The sequence below is a fragment of the Panthera onca genome, chromosome B1, assembly GCF_046562875.1.
Source record: "Panthera onca isolate mPanOnc1 chromosome B1, mPanOnc1 haplotype 2, whole genome shotgun sequence".
Lineage (NCBI taxonomy): Eukaryota > Metazoa > Chordata > Mammalia > Carnivora > Felidae > Panthera > Panthera onca.
The window spans coordinates 61,924,247-61,943,034 of NC_138342.1; the positions used below are offsets into that span (position 1 = coordinate 61,924,247).

Here is an 18,788-nt window from a genome sequence, read left to right on the forward strand (position 1 = left end):
CCCCTATTGTATGTCCCCACCTTCCTGCCTCTCACTGCTACCAGCTGTCTGAAAATAGCCTGGGCCCTGGGCTTTTTTTTTTTTTTTTTTTAATTTCTGGGTGAAAAGGAGAATTTAAACCTCTCTTTGGCTAGAGTGGGTAAGAAGGTTTCTAAAGTAAACTCCTAATTGAGTATTTTTTCCCTAATATAAATACAAAAACTGAGAGAACATTTATGAGGGAAGAGTTATATGTTTAGTTGTTTGGGAAATTTTATTCCAGAAATAAATATTTATAGAGATGTAGCCATTTATGACAGTTTCATGAACCCATCTGCTGGCTATACCTGGGTAAGGCTTTGATGCTTTAGTAACGATTATTTGAGACATCCTGGCAGAATGGGTTTGGGGGAGTGGAATTAGCTTTGGTCAGATAAATCCTTTATATCAGATTATACAAGGCAGCATCTTTACGAACATTGGCTTGGCTGTGACCCATGTTTTGTTCTGCGATTCCTGAAAAGGATTTATGCGTCACCTTTTTGTCTTTTCCCAAGTCATAATAAACGGAATAAACATAAAAGAGAACAATGTGATCAGGGCTTTAATTGTATTTATTGCTTATGGACGGTGGTAATAGACAGAGGGATGTTTATTATTTTTAAACCTTATATGTCTGAAATGTATCATAATAATTAAATGATTTTTTTTAAAACCAAATAGAATAAATGGTTTTGGGGAATTAGTCCCACATGGTCATATGATTCATTTGCATAGATATTACTATGGTCTCAGTTGGGTCATTCATGTTTTTTTCTGCTTTCCTACCACTTAAGCAAACACAAAAGGAATGTTATAGATGTGACTTGCTGCTTTCCACTCTGTCTGACATACAGAAGAGGGTATGTGTGAATTGCCAATTGCTGAGAGATCAACACCTTGCATCACTGCTGGTTGGAATGGAAGTGAACACAAACCAAGTTTGATTGATAAAGCATAAGTATTTGCATTGCTGACTATATTTACGTCAAAAGCTCAGAAAGTTGTATATTTAGTAGTTCAAAAAGGCCAGAGTAGACAGAGGGTGGCAATTAGTATATTTTGGAAAGGATGTTTCAAATAGGCAGAGAAAGATTATTTGGCTACTGGTAAGATTGACAATTTGTAACTTCATGATGGATTGGAACCTCCTTCATAAACATTTGAATGAGGTGGGGTCAAAGCAGTAGAGTTGATCATGGAACTTTTCCTTGTAGATCCTTGTTGTGTGCTGGCAATAAACCATATAGCTTGGGTGAGCAACTATCCATATCCCAATCCCTCAGCACATATTCAGTAATTCTTGTGAAGTCAAAAAAAAAAAAAAAAAAAAAAAAAAAAGGAAAAAGAAAAAGAACTGGTTCCCTGGTGGTGATGGGGAGGGGGTTCTAGGAAAGAAAGCCACATGCTAGTCTCTTAAAGGTAGCCAGAACCACCCTGTATAGCCATTAGAGTTTGCTCTGTATGACTCCTAGGAATATCATGCACGTAGATTCCAAAATGAATGACACATTCTATAGTTGTGCAATGTCTCAGCCCTACTGGTAATCATTTATTTGATGATTTGGAAATGTTTCCAGAAATATCCCTTGTGAAAAGACAAAGGTCTACTGTGCATCTTCTATACGTTACTAGTAACCCTGTAACTTGTACTGACTAACTACTTAATAAATATTTATTTGGTGAAGAATGGGAGAAAAGAAACTTAAAAAAACATTTTATTGAAATATAATTCACTTATCACAAAATTCACCCATTTAAACTGTACAATTTAATGGGTTTTAGTATATTTATGGAGTAATTCAACTATCACCACAATCAGTTTTTAATCATTTTATTATTCCTCCTCCCCCTCAAAAAACCCATACCCATTAACAGTCATTCTCTGTTCTCTGCTTACCCAGCTGCTGATAGGCACTCATCTACTTTCTGTCCCTATAGATTTACGTACTTTGGACATTTCATAAAATGGAATCATACATTGTGTGGCCTTTTGTGACTGGCCTATTGGCATAATGTTTTCACTTCTTTTTATTGCCAAATTATATTTCATTATGTGGCTGTACCACATTTTAGTTTTCCATTTATCAGTTAGTGGATATCTGAGTTATTTCTACCTTTGGCTATTATGAAAAATGCTGTTATGAACATTCACATACACAGTGTTTGTGTGGACATATATTTTCAATTCCCTTGGATATGTACCCAGGAGTAGGATTGCTGGGAAGAAAGGTAATTTTAAAAAAGTTTTTATTTTAATTCCAGTTAGTTAACATATAGTGTTATATTAGTTTCAGGTGTACAATATAGCGATTCAACAATTCTGTTCATCACCCAGTGCTCCTCGCGACAAGGGCTCTCCTTAATCCCCATCACCTATTTACCCATTCTCCCACCCCCCAAGAAAAGTAACTTTCAATTTACAAATATCTCCTTTACTAACTATCATATTAAAAGTAATCTTATCAATGGTATGTATCTGGCTTGGCTGGTAGTTCATGGTCCTGGACCCACCTTCCACCCCAACCCATGTTGTGAACTAGTAGGTGAACCACAGAAAACTGAATTGTACTAAATGTGCAGTCTCTTCGAACAGGGTCATACTTGCATTGAATTCACTCTGATTTATTATTTTGCTACTGGACTTGGAACACAGACAGTATTCACTAAGAAGTGGAACTGTAGAGTGGAAACAGAGGTTCCCTGTTTCCATTACTCAACTCTCAAAGGATAGATGCAGTCGATTTCAGATTATTCCAGGGTCTTTGCTTTCTTAGTTGCATGCCATCCTTCTTTCTTTTGGTCCTTTTGCTTTTCATTAGTGTCATTTACTGAGCTAGGAAACCTGAGACACAGACAATTCAGTCAAAGTATTTATATAGTCTTTTGGCGAAAAGAACTTTTACTATGTGTGTCATCATGTTTTTTATGTGCCCTGTAAATTGTGTTTATCCTCAAACTATGGAGAAGTTGCAAACTGCTTTTCAACCTCTTCTTAGGAAGTTTCCAGTATTGTGCTATTTATTAGAGGTATTATTGAAGACAGTTAAAACAAAACAAAACAACAAAAAACTTACAGTATGCGAGACAAATCATTTTAGTGTATAAATTATAGCATTGATTTTTTTTTTTTTAAAAAGAACGCTGCTAAGTGAGAATAAGGACCACTAGAAAGATTTTTAAAAATAGACCATATTTGTATCATAAGAGTAACTTTATACATAGGTGCTCTGGTTATGATTTTGTAAAGTGAACATGACCTTGGAGTTGAGATCCTAGGATTAATGGACTTGTCAAGAGTCTGATTTGTTAATGAGCCAAAGCTATTCGAACTGTGCAGACATTACCAGTTTTCTTGTGGCATGTATATTTGAGTAGGAGCCTACAACGAGTAGGCAATGAGGGATGCTGTTTGACTTTTAAGGAGAACATTGTTTCATTGGAGAGGAATAAAATATGGACTCCCCTTTAAGCAAAGCAGTTTGCATTTCTATTGTCCAGATTTCTTAAGAACCTGATAAAGCATTAGCCTGGCCACATTTCTTAAGAAGCCGATAAAGCATTAGCCCCACCGTATCCAGCATTCCCCATTTATTCTTCTTGGACTCTTTTCCACAGAATGAAATTGGTTGATTCATAGGCTGGCCTGAGGTTTTGAATAGAGCGCTTTGGGGGAATGTTTAGGAAGTATTCCAGTAAGCCGTCAAGACTGTTGACAGGTGGCCAAGCCAAGGGAAAGGGTATTAGTAATGACAAGAGCTCACTCTTACATAGCTCTTAATCACATGTCAGGCAGTGCCCTAAGCATGTTACATGTATTCACTCACATGATTCTCACAGCAATCCTATGAGGCCAGTCAATTTTTATCCTCAGTTTAGAGGAGAAAGATCAGGCACAGAGAAGTTAAGGATCTTGCTGAAGGTCACACAGCCATGATTTGAACCCAGGTGGTCTATTTCCAGAGCTGGTACCCCTAACCATTAAGTGTTGCTGCACAGACTGGAATCATGGAGAAACTCTCATGCCTGCCTCTGGCCAGGATTCTGGAGGAGGGAAGGAGTACAGGGCTCAGTTCCCTGCCAGCACTTTGCCAAAATGAACTGGTGAACTGAGGCATTGTCCTGGCGTTTTACTGCTGGGATAATTTCAGAGGGCAACAGAAGCATTAACTACATGAAATTCTTTTGTGGCTAGAAAGGATTAGCCGGGTACAGATCTCGCTTATCTTTAAGGTATGCCCTTTATTATTTTTTTTTCTTAACAGAGGATGAGTGCTCTAGTATACAATATTGTCTTTTATTAATGGCTGATTTGCAGAAAGTGGCAAAAGAGTCAAATTAAGAGAAGTAAAAATTTGAAGCTGAAAAAGCAAACTCCCAAGACCATAGCCAAGTGAGAAGAATGTAATTTGTGTGTCTCTTTAATCCCTGGTGTGGCCTTTAATCTCTAGTACTTAAAATTTACAGAGACAAAGAAGATCCACACCTTAATTTCTACTTTTTGCAGTTACAAAGATGTCAAATGAAGATAAATAAATACTGTTAAGAGCTTCTGGAAATAGAGTATTCTTTGAAAGAGTGACATGAAGTGTCTTTGAAGAGTCAAGACATGAACCAGGGTTTATGACCTCAGAGCAAATGAAGGTCTTCTTGAAGACAAAATGAGGTTTCAGGATCTTGAAGGAAGCTTTCTTGGAGAATAAGCATAGCCAAAAATGATTCTACCCTTGGGACTCACCTTGATCAAGTAGATAAAGACAAAGAATCAGTTTATAAAATGGATATTGGGTGGTGGGTTGGAGGTGCATTCAGCCAGTGGAATAGTTGGATTTTATTTCAGCAATTGAAATCGGCCCATTGAGGACAGGCTCAATGTGTCTATTAGCCACCCATACATCCTAATTCATAGTAGAGTGCCTGCTACTTAATAACAAGAACAGCAGAAATCATAATTACCATTTATTGACACTTTCCATGTGTGCTCTGTATTCTCACCTCCATTTTATGAATGGGTAAACTGAGTCTTGGAGAGTTAAGTGAGTAGCCAAATATCATACAAGTCATTTAACCACAAGGTCTGCTTTCTTAGTCACCGCTGCCCATTGTGGCTGATCTTAAGGACTAGGCTAAAGGGTTTTAAATATCTTCTGTGGTTAATGGTGGAATCCTTGAAAATGTTCTGGATGGGAAACATGAAAAAGTGGCATCTGGGATGAGGGCAGAATGGCTTGGTGGCTTTTGCACTTTAGTCTGGCTGTGAAGTGATAAGGGTCCAAATCAATATGATAGATTAGAACCAAAAGGAGAGGAGGGAGAGAAGACCCCTTGAGAAGGGATAAATGATTCTGAGACATGGAGACTGGTTGGCTATAGGAATGAGGGAAGGGAAGGAGTCTAAGAGTAATCTGAGGTCTCCAGAATAGTGACAGAAAGATTGCTGGCATCATGAATGGACATAGGGAAATCAAGAGATAAAGACAGTTGGAAGGGCAAAAGCCTGTGGTGATGGTTTGGGCCTGTGATGACGGCAGGGCACTAATGTGCAATGTGTACCAGTCCGTGAGCAGCCTGGCAGCTCTCTCTCTCCTTGCTTTTGGAGAACTTCATCTCACTAATGCAGAAGCTAGAAATTCTGGATTCTTGCTTTCCTAGATTCCCTTGCCTATGACCTAGCTCTGGTCATGAGACACAAGTGGATACCTGTTGGGGATTTTCAGGAAAAAAATTCTCTCTAATGATAAAAAGTCCAGTAAGAAAAATATCTTTCTGCTTTGCATTTCAAATGCACGTGTATCACCCAGGGAGCAGCTGCAGCCATCTTGTAGTCTTGAGGCATGGGCCAAGACTGGGCATTAACTCAGAGCCCTGACATTAGGGAGCTCCTGAGCAACACTGGGACCATCTATCTCTTGACGTGTCATGTGACAAAAACAAACCCTCCATTGTCCAAGCCATTGTTAGATGGATATTCTGCTATTTGTAGCCAGAACATCCAAACTGATGTAGACATTAATTTTGGAAAAACACCATGTGGGGAGTGATCATCAGAATTGTCTACTGAAGCCTACAAAGAAAGCGAGTCCTAAAAAGGAGAATGCACTTCAGATACCATTTCTAGAAAATGAAGGCTTTTTAACAAAAGTCTCTAAAGGTCAAACATCCTGGCCCTGATCGTCAACCCAGTTTGCTATGAGGTGAAAGTCCCTGTCAGGTTCTAGTGTTGCAATATGCTTCTGAAATGGCAACAGGGCTCATTAGTAAATCTGAAGCATTTCCACAGCTCTTAGATACACACGAGGCAAAGGAAGAATTTTCTTCTTCCAAAACGGCTGCTCTTTTCAGTTGCTTCCTCCTACCTTCCTTGAATTTGCTAGCGTCTTCTGGCTGGGAGGCACGTTTAGCCCAGTGATGGATGTGCTCGCAAGAACTGGCCTGCTTTGCAGAGCTGTTGAACTGGGGCAAGTGTGCATTCTGAAGGTCTGAATGACGGATTGACTGAAAAGTAATTGATTGTGGAATTTAGAAGTGAGATTCAAAAGGTACATTACCACGTTTGATGTCACAAAATTCAACACTTTCTTCATTATATGCTTCCTTTTACTCACTTGATTTTTTTTTATTTACAAAATTATTTTAGAATTCCGTACCCGTTTCACCATGTGGCTCCTAAAACTTTGTGTGCTATTTATAAAGTTTATAATAAGAAAATTCTGGTAAGAGAGGAAGAAAAAAAAGAAACATCCTATATAGTCTCCCATCCTCACTTCGTATTAATAAGTGGCACCAGGGAAAGCCACCTATTTTTTTCACATTTCTATATTTGTCAGTGAAAATATTTGACTATATCATGTGTACAATCTTATCCACTTGACCTTAGAGTTTAGGCACAGATTCCCATGTTCTATGTGGAGGCTGTTGCAAGGTGTAGGTAGGTCTTCCCTACACTCCTCTCAGAGAACATGCTAGAAACAAATACAAATCTTACTAGTGTTATAATTTCAATGAGATTTAGTTCTGATGGTGGGATTCTGGATGGAGATGCTGGATAAAATCCAAGATACCTAATTAAGTTTCAATTTCAGGTAAATAAGAATCTTCTTCTTCTTCTTCTTCTTATTCTTCTTCTTATTCTTCTTCTTCTTATTATTATTATTTTAGTATAAATATATCCCAAGAACTGCATGGGGCATATTTATGCTAAAAATTATTCATTATCTATTTGAAATTCAATTAAAAATTTTTTTTTCAACCTTTATTCATTTTTGAGAGACAGAGACAGAGTGCAAGTGGGAGAGGGGCAGAGAGAGAGAGAGAGATAGAATACAAAGCAGGCACCAGGCTCTGAGCTGTCAGCATAGAGCCCAATGCGGGGCTTGATCTCACGAACTGTGAGATCATGACCTGAGCCGAAGTCAAACGCTCAACTGACTGAGCCACCCATACGCCCCTGAAATTCAAATTTAACTGGGAGTTCTATATTTGTATTTGCTAAATCTAGCAATGCTAATTCTGGGGGAAATAACTGATGTAATGGCATTTGCCTAAGTTGCTCAAGAAAGGGTAGAGGGAAAGCTACTGGAGGATTCTGTAGGTTTGATAGATCTCATGTCCCATCAGGGGGCTGAGAGGGTTCAGCCAGGGGTGAGGGGTATGAAGACTGAGGTACAAAGGTAAGTTCCACTTACCCTTGAACTTCTCTTCTACCCCTTTCCTTTTTATTACCCAAAATGGCTTTAACAAAAATGAAAATAATTAACTTTTTATCATAGGCTGTAGTCCTAATATCCATTTATGGTGCTTGTTCTGAGTTTTGAAATGAGTGTGTTGGCCCTTGTTTATTTTCTCATTCTCCACGCTCACTGCCCCCTCCCTCATTAAATTGATTTCTCATGGTGTGTGCCCCAGATTGATTTCCCCCTCCCTGCTGTGGACTAGCTCTTTCTCAATAGAAAAAATGATTGCCAAATCTCTCAAGCTCTTTTCCAAATTTCCAGGCCTTTCCAGATTTGATTTATGCTCATCATTCAGTTGTCACGTTCAGCTGTACACTCTCTACCCACATGGCATGTCTTTAAGGAAGTGAAAAGCCTGAGTCTTTACAAGAAATGGAGGGACCACACGGCACTTGGGTTTTCACCCTGTAGCTGGCTGCCTGTGGCCCGTAAGAGGCAGAATCAACATTGTGTACTGCCGGTTTGTTCCTGTTTGTCAAACAAGATCACCCAACACCTTTGGATTAGGCAACTGTACTTTCCCACAAAGTGAGAGGACAGTGGAGCTGGAGAAATGGGGGAGGCATCTCCCAGATGGTGAACACTTCAGGGCACAAGGCCCTTATGCTGAAAGCAGCAAGAGGATGAACGGGGAAAAGAAAGTGCGGATAGTGACACACACATGGCATGAGGAATGGTTAAGGTAGGTGCCCAATGATAAGGGATGCTCCCCAATCCTGGCAACTCGAGTGCAGCCACACACCCTGAGTTTTTGGTCATTTATCTGGAGATGAGTAGCAGGAGGGCTCTGTGGTGCCTTCTGTGTGGCGCTGTCTGTGGTCCTCATGTTGTAGCCTTTGACACTCGGACGTGCAAGATGTGGAATTTGGCCAGTGGAGGTCATCCATCAAAGCCAGTTCTAAAGGGGCTGCTTAAGCTTGTCATTTCTGCAAACTGATTCAAAGGGTGAAAGGGTCTTCTCTTTTTGAGAAATTCTTGCCTAACCAACCTGAAATTCCTGTTTCTAGAACCATAATGAGTCAAAAATATTCATTCAGAACAAGTTTCTCCTATGTGCTAGGCACCAGGGATCCTGACAAGAATGAATGGCTCCCACTGCGTGGGAGTTTAGAAAGAAAGTAAGCTGATGGTTAAACTACAGTATAATGAGTGCTGCAGTGATCATTCACGCTGGGTTAGGAGCTTGTTGTGGGGTGGGAGATACTGAGGAATTCAGCAACAAGAGAGGGAGAGGGAGAGGGAGAGGGAGAGGGAGAGGGAGAGGGAGAGGGAGAGGGAGAGGGAGAGAGAGAGAGAGAGAGAGAGAGAGATTGTTCATGTAAATAAGGTTGTGGGTTTGCTGTGAGAGCTGCTGTTGGTGCTATGCCCAGGTCCCCTTGGTTGACTGGTGTTGCTAACCCTGAGCTGTTGTTCTATGGGCTGCTAGGGTTCCTAGCTGCACTGTTTCATAGAAACTTGTCCTCTGCTGAAAGCAGAAAACACCTACAGGTTACATACCATCCTCTGGGGATGGCTGATAGCCAATGACTGATTGAGAGAGTACAAAAATCTGTCCCTCTTGCCTCCAAGTGGACAACTCTGTGCTTGTGCTGTTTTTCATGCTTCAGAGATCCTGTGGGATCAGGCTGAGAGGCTAGACGTCAGCTGCCCCTGTCACTTCTATACAGGTTTCTCCCAAGAACACCTTTCAGTAAATCACTCACACATGAATCCCTGTTTTGGGCTCTGTTTCTAGGCAACCTCATCTGATGGTAGAGGAGCAGAAAGTTGATGTACTTCTGGTGTTGTGAGCTTTTATTTATCTTTTTTTCTGATGGAAGACAGATAGTGGACAAGATCAGTGTGAACATCTGATGTGGGGAGTGTGTGGTTCATGGGAATAGGAGCAGTGTTGATTGTCAACTTAGTTGAGAGACCATGATATTGCACCCATGTGTATTGGTATCATTTCCTTCAGCGCTCAGCAGCCTGGATATAAAACAGAAGTAGATGGCACAAGATTGTAGTCCTGACAGATGAATGCCATAGGAAGACAAGGCACCAGGCATGATGGGCAAGGACTTGAAGGTAGGAAGGAACAAACAGTTTGAAACAAAACGCAGGTGGCAACGGACCAAACATGTTGTTAAGGTAGGAGAAAATGTGTGGCGAGCACAACACAGAGAACCTGTGGCAAGGTTGGGAGACTGGGAAGGTTTGTTCAGAGTTTGGAGTGTAAGCATTTAAGATTTGAGGGTGAGAGCATTTCTGCCTGTTGACAGGTCTAGGATATGTCATGAACACAGGTGTCTGAATCAAGTGGAGGGGAAGTTTCTGGGATGAGGAAGTCAAAGCACTGAAGTTTTAGGGAGTTGTATGGTCCATCTTCACAGACATTGTCAGCCATGAAAAGTGGTTGTGACCTGAGAAATCACATTGAACATGTAGCTCTAACCTACCCCCAGCCCCAAAAGATGCCATCACTCTCTGTATCTGACCCATTGTGCAGTAGGTGTTTCTAATGAAAGCAGTGGGCAAAGACAAATTATTGGAAGTACAGGATTTTCTGTTGAGACCCTTTTTCTTGGATGTATATATCCCAAACCACTTGTTAACAGCTTGAATATTCCCATCTTTCAGTTTTCATGTCATTACATGTTCTCCTGGACTAGTTACTTTCTTGTTAAATCTCTCAGGAGAGCTTCACTTTTATTTGATCTCTCTCTCTCTCCATATATATCTCCATATATATATATATATATATATATATATATATATATATATATATATATATATATATTTCCTCTTATGTTGTCTCCTAATTATCTTGCTGACCCAGGCATTGAAGAATAAGGAACACCATATTGTAGAAGAAGCCACTGATGTTGTGGAAAAGATACATGCTTTTACTTCTGCCTAGAATGTTCCCCATTCCCTTCTTCATTCAGTTAATTCTTTTCATTTTTTTACTTTATTTATTTAAATTCAAATTAGTTAACATCAGGGTAGTATTGTTTTCAGGGGTAGAACCCAGCGATTCATCACTTACATACCACACCCAGTGCTTATCACAACAAGTGCCCTCCTTAATGCCCATCAACCATTTAGCCCATCCCCCCACCCACCTCCCCTCTATCAACCTTCAGTTTGTTCTCTGTATTTAAGAGTCTCTTGTGGTTTTCCTCCCTCCCTGTTTTCATCTTATTTTTCCTTTCCTTCCCCTATGTTCATCTGCTGTGTTTCTTAAATTCCACATATGAATGAAATCATATATTTGTCTTTCTCTGACTGATTTCACTTAGTATAATACACTCTAGTTCCACATTTAGTTAATTCTTACTCATCCTTTGGATTTAGCTTAACTGTTTTGTTCTCTCCAGATTATTTCAGGATCCCCTCCCTCCATCAAATACTCTTAAAGCACCCTATTCCCCCCGTGACTCTTAATACCAGTTGTAATTAAACAAACAAAATTAAGTAATTCATTGCTTAAGGTCTATCTCATCTGATGAAATGTACTCTCTCCAAGAGCAAGGACCATCTCTGTATCCCTAGCCCATGACATAGTGTCTTAAATAAAGAATGTGCTCAGTAAATATTTGTAGAACAAGTAAATAAATGTACAGTGAACTGAGAGTTAGGAAAACACCAGCTGTATCTCTAAATCTATTCCTACTTGGCTATGTGATCTTGGACAAGTCATTTCAACTCTCTGAGCAAAACACATTTTTATTCATTTTAACATGGTATAAGTTCTGATTTTACAGCATATCAGCCAAACACCTTAACAATTTAAAAAACATTTTTTTTAATGTTTATTTATTTTTAAGAGAGAGAGATAGAGCGCGAGTGGGGCAGGGAGAGAGACAGAGGGAGACACAGAATCTGAAGCAGGCTCCAGCCTCCGAGCTGTAGGAACTCAGCATGGGGCTCGACATGGGGCTCGAGCCCTCAAACTGTGAGATCATGACCTGAGCTGAAGTCAGATGCTTAACTAACTGAGCCACCCAGGCCCCCTGGACACATTAACAATTCTTAACCTCAGCGGTATGTCTGGACTTACTAAAACTGTTCTCTCAGAACCTCTTAAAGTAGCTCATATGGAGAGAAACTGTTTTCCTTTGTGTTTCAGTAATCTATTGCTAAGTAACAACTATTTCCCACATTTAATGGCTTAAACAATAATTTATTATCTCAAAGAAGTAGGAAAGGTAGTAACAGAGAATAGAGTGAAAATCAATGAAATAGTAATAGAATAACAAGGAGGTAAGACAGTAGACCATGGGGATATGAAAGGAAAGAATATACAAGGCAGAGGGTACTGCTAGTCCCAGGGTCCTATAGAGGCATGGCACACATGTCAGAAGATCAGGAAAGAGGCCCTGAGGAGCTAGGGCAGAGGAAGCAAGGGGGATGGTAGGGGGCAGCCATATCATGTTGGGACCCTTGACCAAGGTGAGGACTTGGCTCTTCCTCTGAGTGGGATGGGGAACCGTTGGAGGGTTTTGAGTGAGGTGAGGTGATCTGAAGTCTTCAGTCCTTTCCCATTGTGTGAATTCTAGTTTATTCTATTGACTTTAGTCATGCAGGTTTGTTTTTTCTGGTTGTGAGGTAGAAAAATCTAATTTTATGTGATCAGAGATAGGATTCTTCTTTGGGCAGCTTTTTATTTCATGTTGACAGATGGAGAGCTTGTACTTTTGGTTCCCAAAGAGTTCCCACAGGTAGGGGTAACCACTTTGTCCTAAGTGCAATGTTAATGCTGTATGCCTACTTTTCCTGAGGTGGTCTGAGGTTCAGATGGGTAGATAGCTCAAGGAAGATAGATGGATGGATATAGAGATGGGTGGAGGGATGGATGGATAGATGGATAGATTGTAGGGAGAGAGAGGATGAAGGAGGGATCTTCCTCTTTTAGGCAATGTATCAGGAGGACCGGTTTACTTTTTCTTTCTTTATGAATCACAAACATGGAGTTCACAAATTTCATGGTTAATTAATGCTACCTTGACTCCACTCCCTTAATCATCAAATATATTCTATTTTAATGAAATGGTGGCTGGGTTTCTGCCTATCTCCCAAAGATAGTGGGAAAGCTAGAGAGATTTGGGATATCACCAGTGGATAAAAGGCATATTTGCTGAATAAAGAGATTTGCTACGGAAAGTGAACTTTGCCCTTTCAGTATGGGAATACTCAATAATGCCCAAATCTTTTCTTTTGTGTTCTGGTTTTATGCAAACACAAATCACACTTTTGTTGACTTCACTCTAACCCAGAAACTGAAGAAGGGGAAATTTGAGTCCCATAGAAGGCAGTTTCACCAAACCTGCCTCTCCCATTTGTGATGGAAACTGAGAACACCTGTATTTTCTAACCAATTTTATGAAGAAAGAAATGTCCCCGCAGTAATCAACACAAGCACATGATATGAACACACAAAGCTACTTCTTTAAAATCATACATTTTAGAACAGAGTGCATTTGGTTCTCCCTCATTGTACAAATGAAGTAAACAAGTAAAGGCCAGAAGTTCCTGCTCATACCTGCCATCAGTCTACACTAAGTGTGTGAAGTCATAATGACATCGTGGAAATAATATAGGCTTTGTGGAGGTCTGGGTAGAGACCTTTGTGGAGGTTTTATTAGATGCTGTGGCCTTGGGCAAATCATATTTTTCTCTGATCCTTATTTCCCTCATCTGTCCCTACCTCAAGGGCTGGTTGTGAACATTACGTGACATAATATGTAAAGCCCTGGCACAGAGAAGATGGTCAGTAAATAGCATTATGATTAGCTCCTTTTTGCTGCCAGTGATGGAACAGAACAGAAATTCTCTCAACAAATACTCAGTATAACTATAGAATTTAGAAATGTCAACCGATGGTAAACCTGCTTCAGGTAATATTCAATACACAAAAATTCCAATATAATTCACGATAACAAACATTTATATATCAAGTATTTTGTGAGGCACTACAGTTAACTACAAAATAATTAAGATTTAGATATGGCTCCTGCTCTTAAGGAAGTGAGAATAGATGTGTATATTGGGCTGTATTTCAGTAAGGACTGTGGTAAGTGCCACTAGAGAGGAATGGACATTGGCCTCTAAATGCACAGAAAAGTCTTCTTCTGGATGAGTGCTCAGGGAAGTCTTGATGGAGAAAGTCAAATTTGAGAGCCTTTTTGGAAGGTTCTAGAAAAGAGGTTGGGGAACACTTCTATTGAAAGGAGCTTCTTACTCATAGGCACAAATATAGGATATATTTAGATTTAATAAACTCTTTAAATGAGAATAGAATATGTAAAGGGGGAACACTTAAATTTAAAGATAGTACCCATCACTTATGAAACACTTGTTGTGTGCTAAATTCTTCTCCTATATTCCTTCTTTTGCTTATCATACAATTCTATGAGGTAGATTATTATTATTATCCCCATTTTACAGATGAAGAACTGATGCAGAGAGAGGTTAAGTGTATAGCCTAAAGACCTCTTGGCTGGTTTGTATCAGAGCCAAACTTGGGCCCAGGTCCAATGGACTCTGACTCCAGAGCCCATGCTCCAGTTTTGACATTTCTGGCAAAAGTTTTTTGTTATTTTAAAAGAAGTTTTTTCTTAAAAATTTTGAATGTTTATTTATTTTTGAGAGAGAGACAGAGAATGAGCCGGGGAGGGGCAGAGAGAGAGGGAGACACAGAATCTGGAGCAGGCTCCAGGCTCTGAGCTGTCAGCACAGAGCCGAACTGTGAGATCATGACCTGAGCCAAAGTGGGCCACTTAACTGACTGAGCCACGCAGGCACCCCTAAAACAAGTTTTTTTAAGTTTATTTATTTTGAGAGAGACAGAGACAGTGCGAGTGGGGAATGAGCAGAGAGAGAAGATGAGAGAAAGAGAGAGAGAGAGAGAGAGAGAGAGAAAATCCCAAGCAGGCTCTGTGCTGCCTGCACAGAGCCCGATGTGGGGCTCAAACTCACAAAACTGCGAGATCATGACCTAAGCCGAAACCAAGAGTGGGAGGCTTAACTGACTGAGCCACCCAGGTGTCCCTAAAACAAGTTTGACTTTCTTTTTGTGCCTCCAGATCCACACTTTTCCCTTCACCATGCTCTGGGCCCCAAGAAGCTGAGCTGTATGGACTCTAGCAGCCTGATCTCTTGCCCTCTGGTTTCTAGTTGCAATAGTGAATGGGAAATTGGAAAGTGGGCCTTAGGTTTACTGGGGCTGCATTCCTCTATTGAACGCCATGGCTCCTGTTGGCCAGCCTCTCCTAGAGCTATAGGCCTCATTGTGTTTCAGAACCATTCCCTCTCCTTATCCTTGCCCTGAGGAAGATATTTCTGGCCCCAGGGTTCTTCACCATCCCTGGTTGTTGTTGTTAAACTCCATCCACATCTTTGTGAAGAACGGTTATAACAATCTATACTCCTGCTAGTAGAGTATGAGAATTCTAGTTGCTTCACACCCTTGCCAATGCTTGGTCTTTTTTACTTTAGCCATTCTAGTGAGTATAAAGTGGTGTCTCATTGTGGTTTTAATTTGCATTTCTCTGACAGCGAAGGAAGTTGGACACCTTTTCATGTGTTTATTGGCCATTTGACTATCTTTGGTGAAGTGTCCAAGTCTTTTGCCATTTTAAGTTGGGTTTCCTGTCTTTTCTTATTTTTTAAATTTTAATTCCAGTATAATGAACATACAGTGTTATATTAGTTTCAAGTGTACTGTAGTTTCAAGGGATTCAACAATTCTCTACAACACTCAGTGTTCATCATAAGTGTACTCTTAATCCCCATCACCTATTTTACCCATCCCCTCACCCGCTTCCCTCAGTTTGTTCTTTATAGTTAAGAGTCTATTTCTTGGTTTGGTTTCTCTCTCTCTCTCTTTTTTTCCCCTTTGTTCACTTGTTTTGTTTCTTAAATTCCACATGTGAGTGAAATCATATGGTATTTGCCTTTCTCTGACTGACTTATTTTGCTTAGCATTATACCTTCTAGATCCATCTGTGTTGTTGCAAATGGCAAGATTTCATTCTTTTTTATGGCTAAGTAATATTCCTCTGTGTGTGTGTGTGTGTGTGTGTGTGTGTACACAACATCTTCTTTATCCATTCCTCAAACAACGGACACTTGGGCTGCCTCCATAATTTGGCTATTGTAAATAATGCTGCAATAAACATAGGGGTGCATAACCTTTTGAACTTGTGTTTTCATATTCTTTGGATAAATACCCAGTAGTACAATTACTGGATCATATGGGAATTGTATTTTTAACTTTTTGAGGAATCTCCATACTCTTTTCCACAGTGGCTTCACAAATTTGCATTCCCACCAACAGTGCACGAGGGTTCCTTTTTTTCCACATTCTCACCAACACTTGCTTTTTGTGTTTTTGTTTTCAGCCATTCTGACAGGTGTGAAATGATATCTCTTTGTGGTTTTGATTTGCATTTCCCTGTTAATGAGTGATGTTGAGCATCTTTCACATGTCTGTTGGCCAGCTGTGTGTCTTCTTTGGAGAAATGTCTGTTCATGTCTTCTACCCATTTTTTTCATTGGATTATTTGTGGTTTTTTGGTATTGAGTTGTGTAAGTTCTTTATATATTTTGGAGACTGACACTTTATCAGATATGTCATTTGCAAATACCTTCTTCCATTTAGTAGGTTGTCTTTTAATTTTATTGATTGTTTCCTTTGTTGTACACAAGCTTTTTATTTTGATATGGTGTCTTTTTCTTATTGATTTGTGAAAGTTAATTATATATTATGGGTACAAATACTTTGTCAAAGACAAATATTGCAAATGTCCTCCTTTAATCTGAGACTTAACTTTTTCATTCTTGTAATAATATATTTTGATGAACTGATGTTCTTAATTTTAATATACTCTAATTTAAAAATTTGTATTCTTATGCTTACTGCTTTTTATAGTTTTTAAAGATATGTTTGCTACCCTAACATAGATGTTTTCCTATGCTTTCTTCTAAAAGCTGTATGGTTTTATCTTTCACATTTGGATCTGTAACTCATCTGAAATCGATTTTTGTGTGTGGTGTGAGATTAGAATCCTGATACTTTTTCTTATATGGTTATTCAGTGAACCCAAAACCCTCTCTCTTGGTTTACTGCAATGTCACCTTTTCATAAATCAGGTAACCGTATATCTGAGCTTCTATTTTTCCTCTCTGCATTCTACTCCATTGGTCAGCTTTTCTAACCTTGTGCCAATATTGCACAACCTTGATTATTATAGTTTTATAACAAGTCTTGACGTCTGGAAGTGGAAGTCATCCACCTTTGTCCTTCTTTAAGGTTGCCTCAGCTATTCTTGGTCCTTTGTGTTTTCAGAAGTATTTTAGAATCAGCTTGTCAATTTCCACAAAGAAATGCTTGAATGTTGATTAATCCTGTGATGAATCTATACATTTATTCTAGAGAAATTAACATCTTAACAGAAATTAACATCTTAACAGTATTGAGTCTTTCAATCCATGAACATTGTTTATCTTTTTACTTATTTAGGTCTTCTTTAATTTTGCCCAATAATATTTTGTAATAGCCAGCAGAGAAGTCTTATACATATTTTATTAGATTTATTCCCAGGTGTTTGATTTGCTTTGGTAAATGGTACTATTTAAAAATTTTTGTTTTCTGGGTTTTTTTTTGTTGCTAATGTGTAACATTTAATTCATTTTTTGTATGTTGACCTTTTACCTTGTAAGTTAAATAAAGTATATTTGTAGAAGGATTTTTGTAGATATCTTTTACTAATTTAAAGATGTACCCTTCTATTCCTAATTTCCTAAGATTTTGTTTAAAACCAAGCATGGGTGCAAACTTTCATAAAATGTTTTTTCTGCATCTCTCAAAATGTCCACTTCTGTGGGTTTTATTTATTTCGAGGGAGAGAGAGACAGAGTGAGAGCAGGGGAGGAGCAGAAAGAGGAGACACAGAATCTGAAGAAGGCTCCAGGCTCCAAGCTGTCAGTACAGAGCCCAATGCAGGGCTTGAACTCATGAACTGCAAGATCATGACTTGAGCTGAAGTCAGATACTTAACCAACTGAGCCAACCTAGGTGCCCCTGTCCACTTCTGTTTTGACACACCTCTAGAACCCAGTACTACAGCCCTCTCCCTGGGCTAGACTATGCCCCCATTTATAAAACCCCAGAAACAGATAGTGGATAAATATGGACTTGAACCAAGGAAGTGGCTGTAAACATGGAAGGAAGAGATGAACGTTTAGAGACCTTGATGTTTTATAATAGAAAATATTTTGTACAGCCCCAAATGGGTTTAAATGAACAAGATTTCTCAGTTTTTAAAACTTCTGCCTTTTTGGTAAACATAAAAATCCCTCACACCTTTGTTTAATATTTGTATTATAGAAATAATAACCAATTTCTCAAATGAAGAGTTGATCATGCTTTTTTTTTTTCCAAATCACACACACAATATTCCCCCATTCCCAAAGTCTGAAACATCCTCCCTAGAAGAATATTCTCCCTCAGTACTCTTAATTTAAAATCATTGAAATAGCATCCATACATCACCACTACACGAAGGAGGTACTGATCAGCTGGTTTTGCAGTCTATTCTTAATATGGCCTGAGTGTCCCTTGATGGTTGGGGTAGATAGAGAGAAGCATATGAAGACTCTAACTAGCTATGGAGGGTTGTCATTGAAAAGTGAAAAGCTGTCAATTGTGGCCCAAGTTGCAGATGGACCTTGAAGAATATATACTTGCGGGTTTCCAAATTTACTATTACAGTTTGATACTATACAATTACTTCATTCTTTGAACATTAGACTTGGGTTTAAATGAGCCCCAGTGCCCTCTTGTGGATATGAGACAATATACAGAGTACTGCTTTGAGTTTTGTTTTTTTCATCCTGAGGACTACTTTGTGTACTTGTGTCCCATTAATCTAAGGTGAATCTGATGGTAGCAAGATCTCAAGTCATGCAGCCAGACAGAGGGTTGCTGCTTACAAGCCTGGTGAACTTTAGATTCCTTATCTGATAAATGGCAATAATAACAGCATTCACTTT

General features: G+C 39.2%; 1 protein-coding gene across 3 annotated transcripts in view; it reads left to right on the forward strand.

The window, feature by feature from the left end:
- Positions 1–18,788, forward strand: part of SHROOM3 (shroom family member 3) — a 320,630-nt gene that overhangs the window by 42,929 nt on the left and 258,913 nt on the right. Inside the window, exon 1 of one of the 3 annotated variants that reach the window (XM_078446005.2) lies at positions 8,276–8,433. The exons of the other annotated variants lie outside the window; for them this stretch is intronic. Within the exon in view, the coding sequence (XP_078302131.2) occupies positions 8,425–8,433 (9 nt within the window). The 5' untranslated portion in view covers positions 8,276–8,424. Of the gene's footprint in view, positions 1–8,275; positions 8,434–18,788 lie in introns of those variants that run through there. 3 annotated transcript variants of the gene reach the window in all.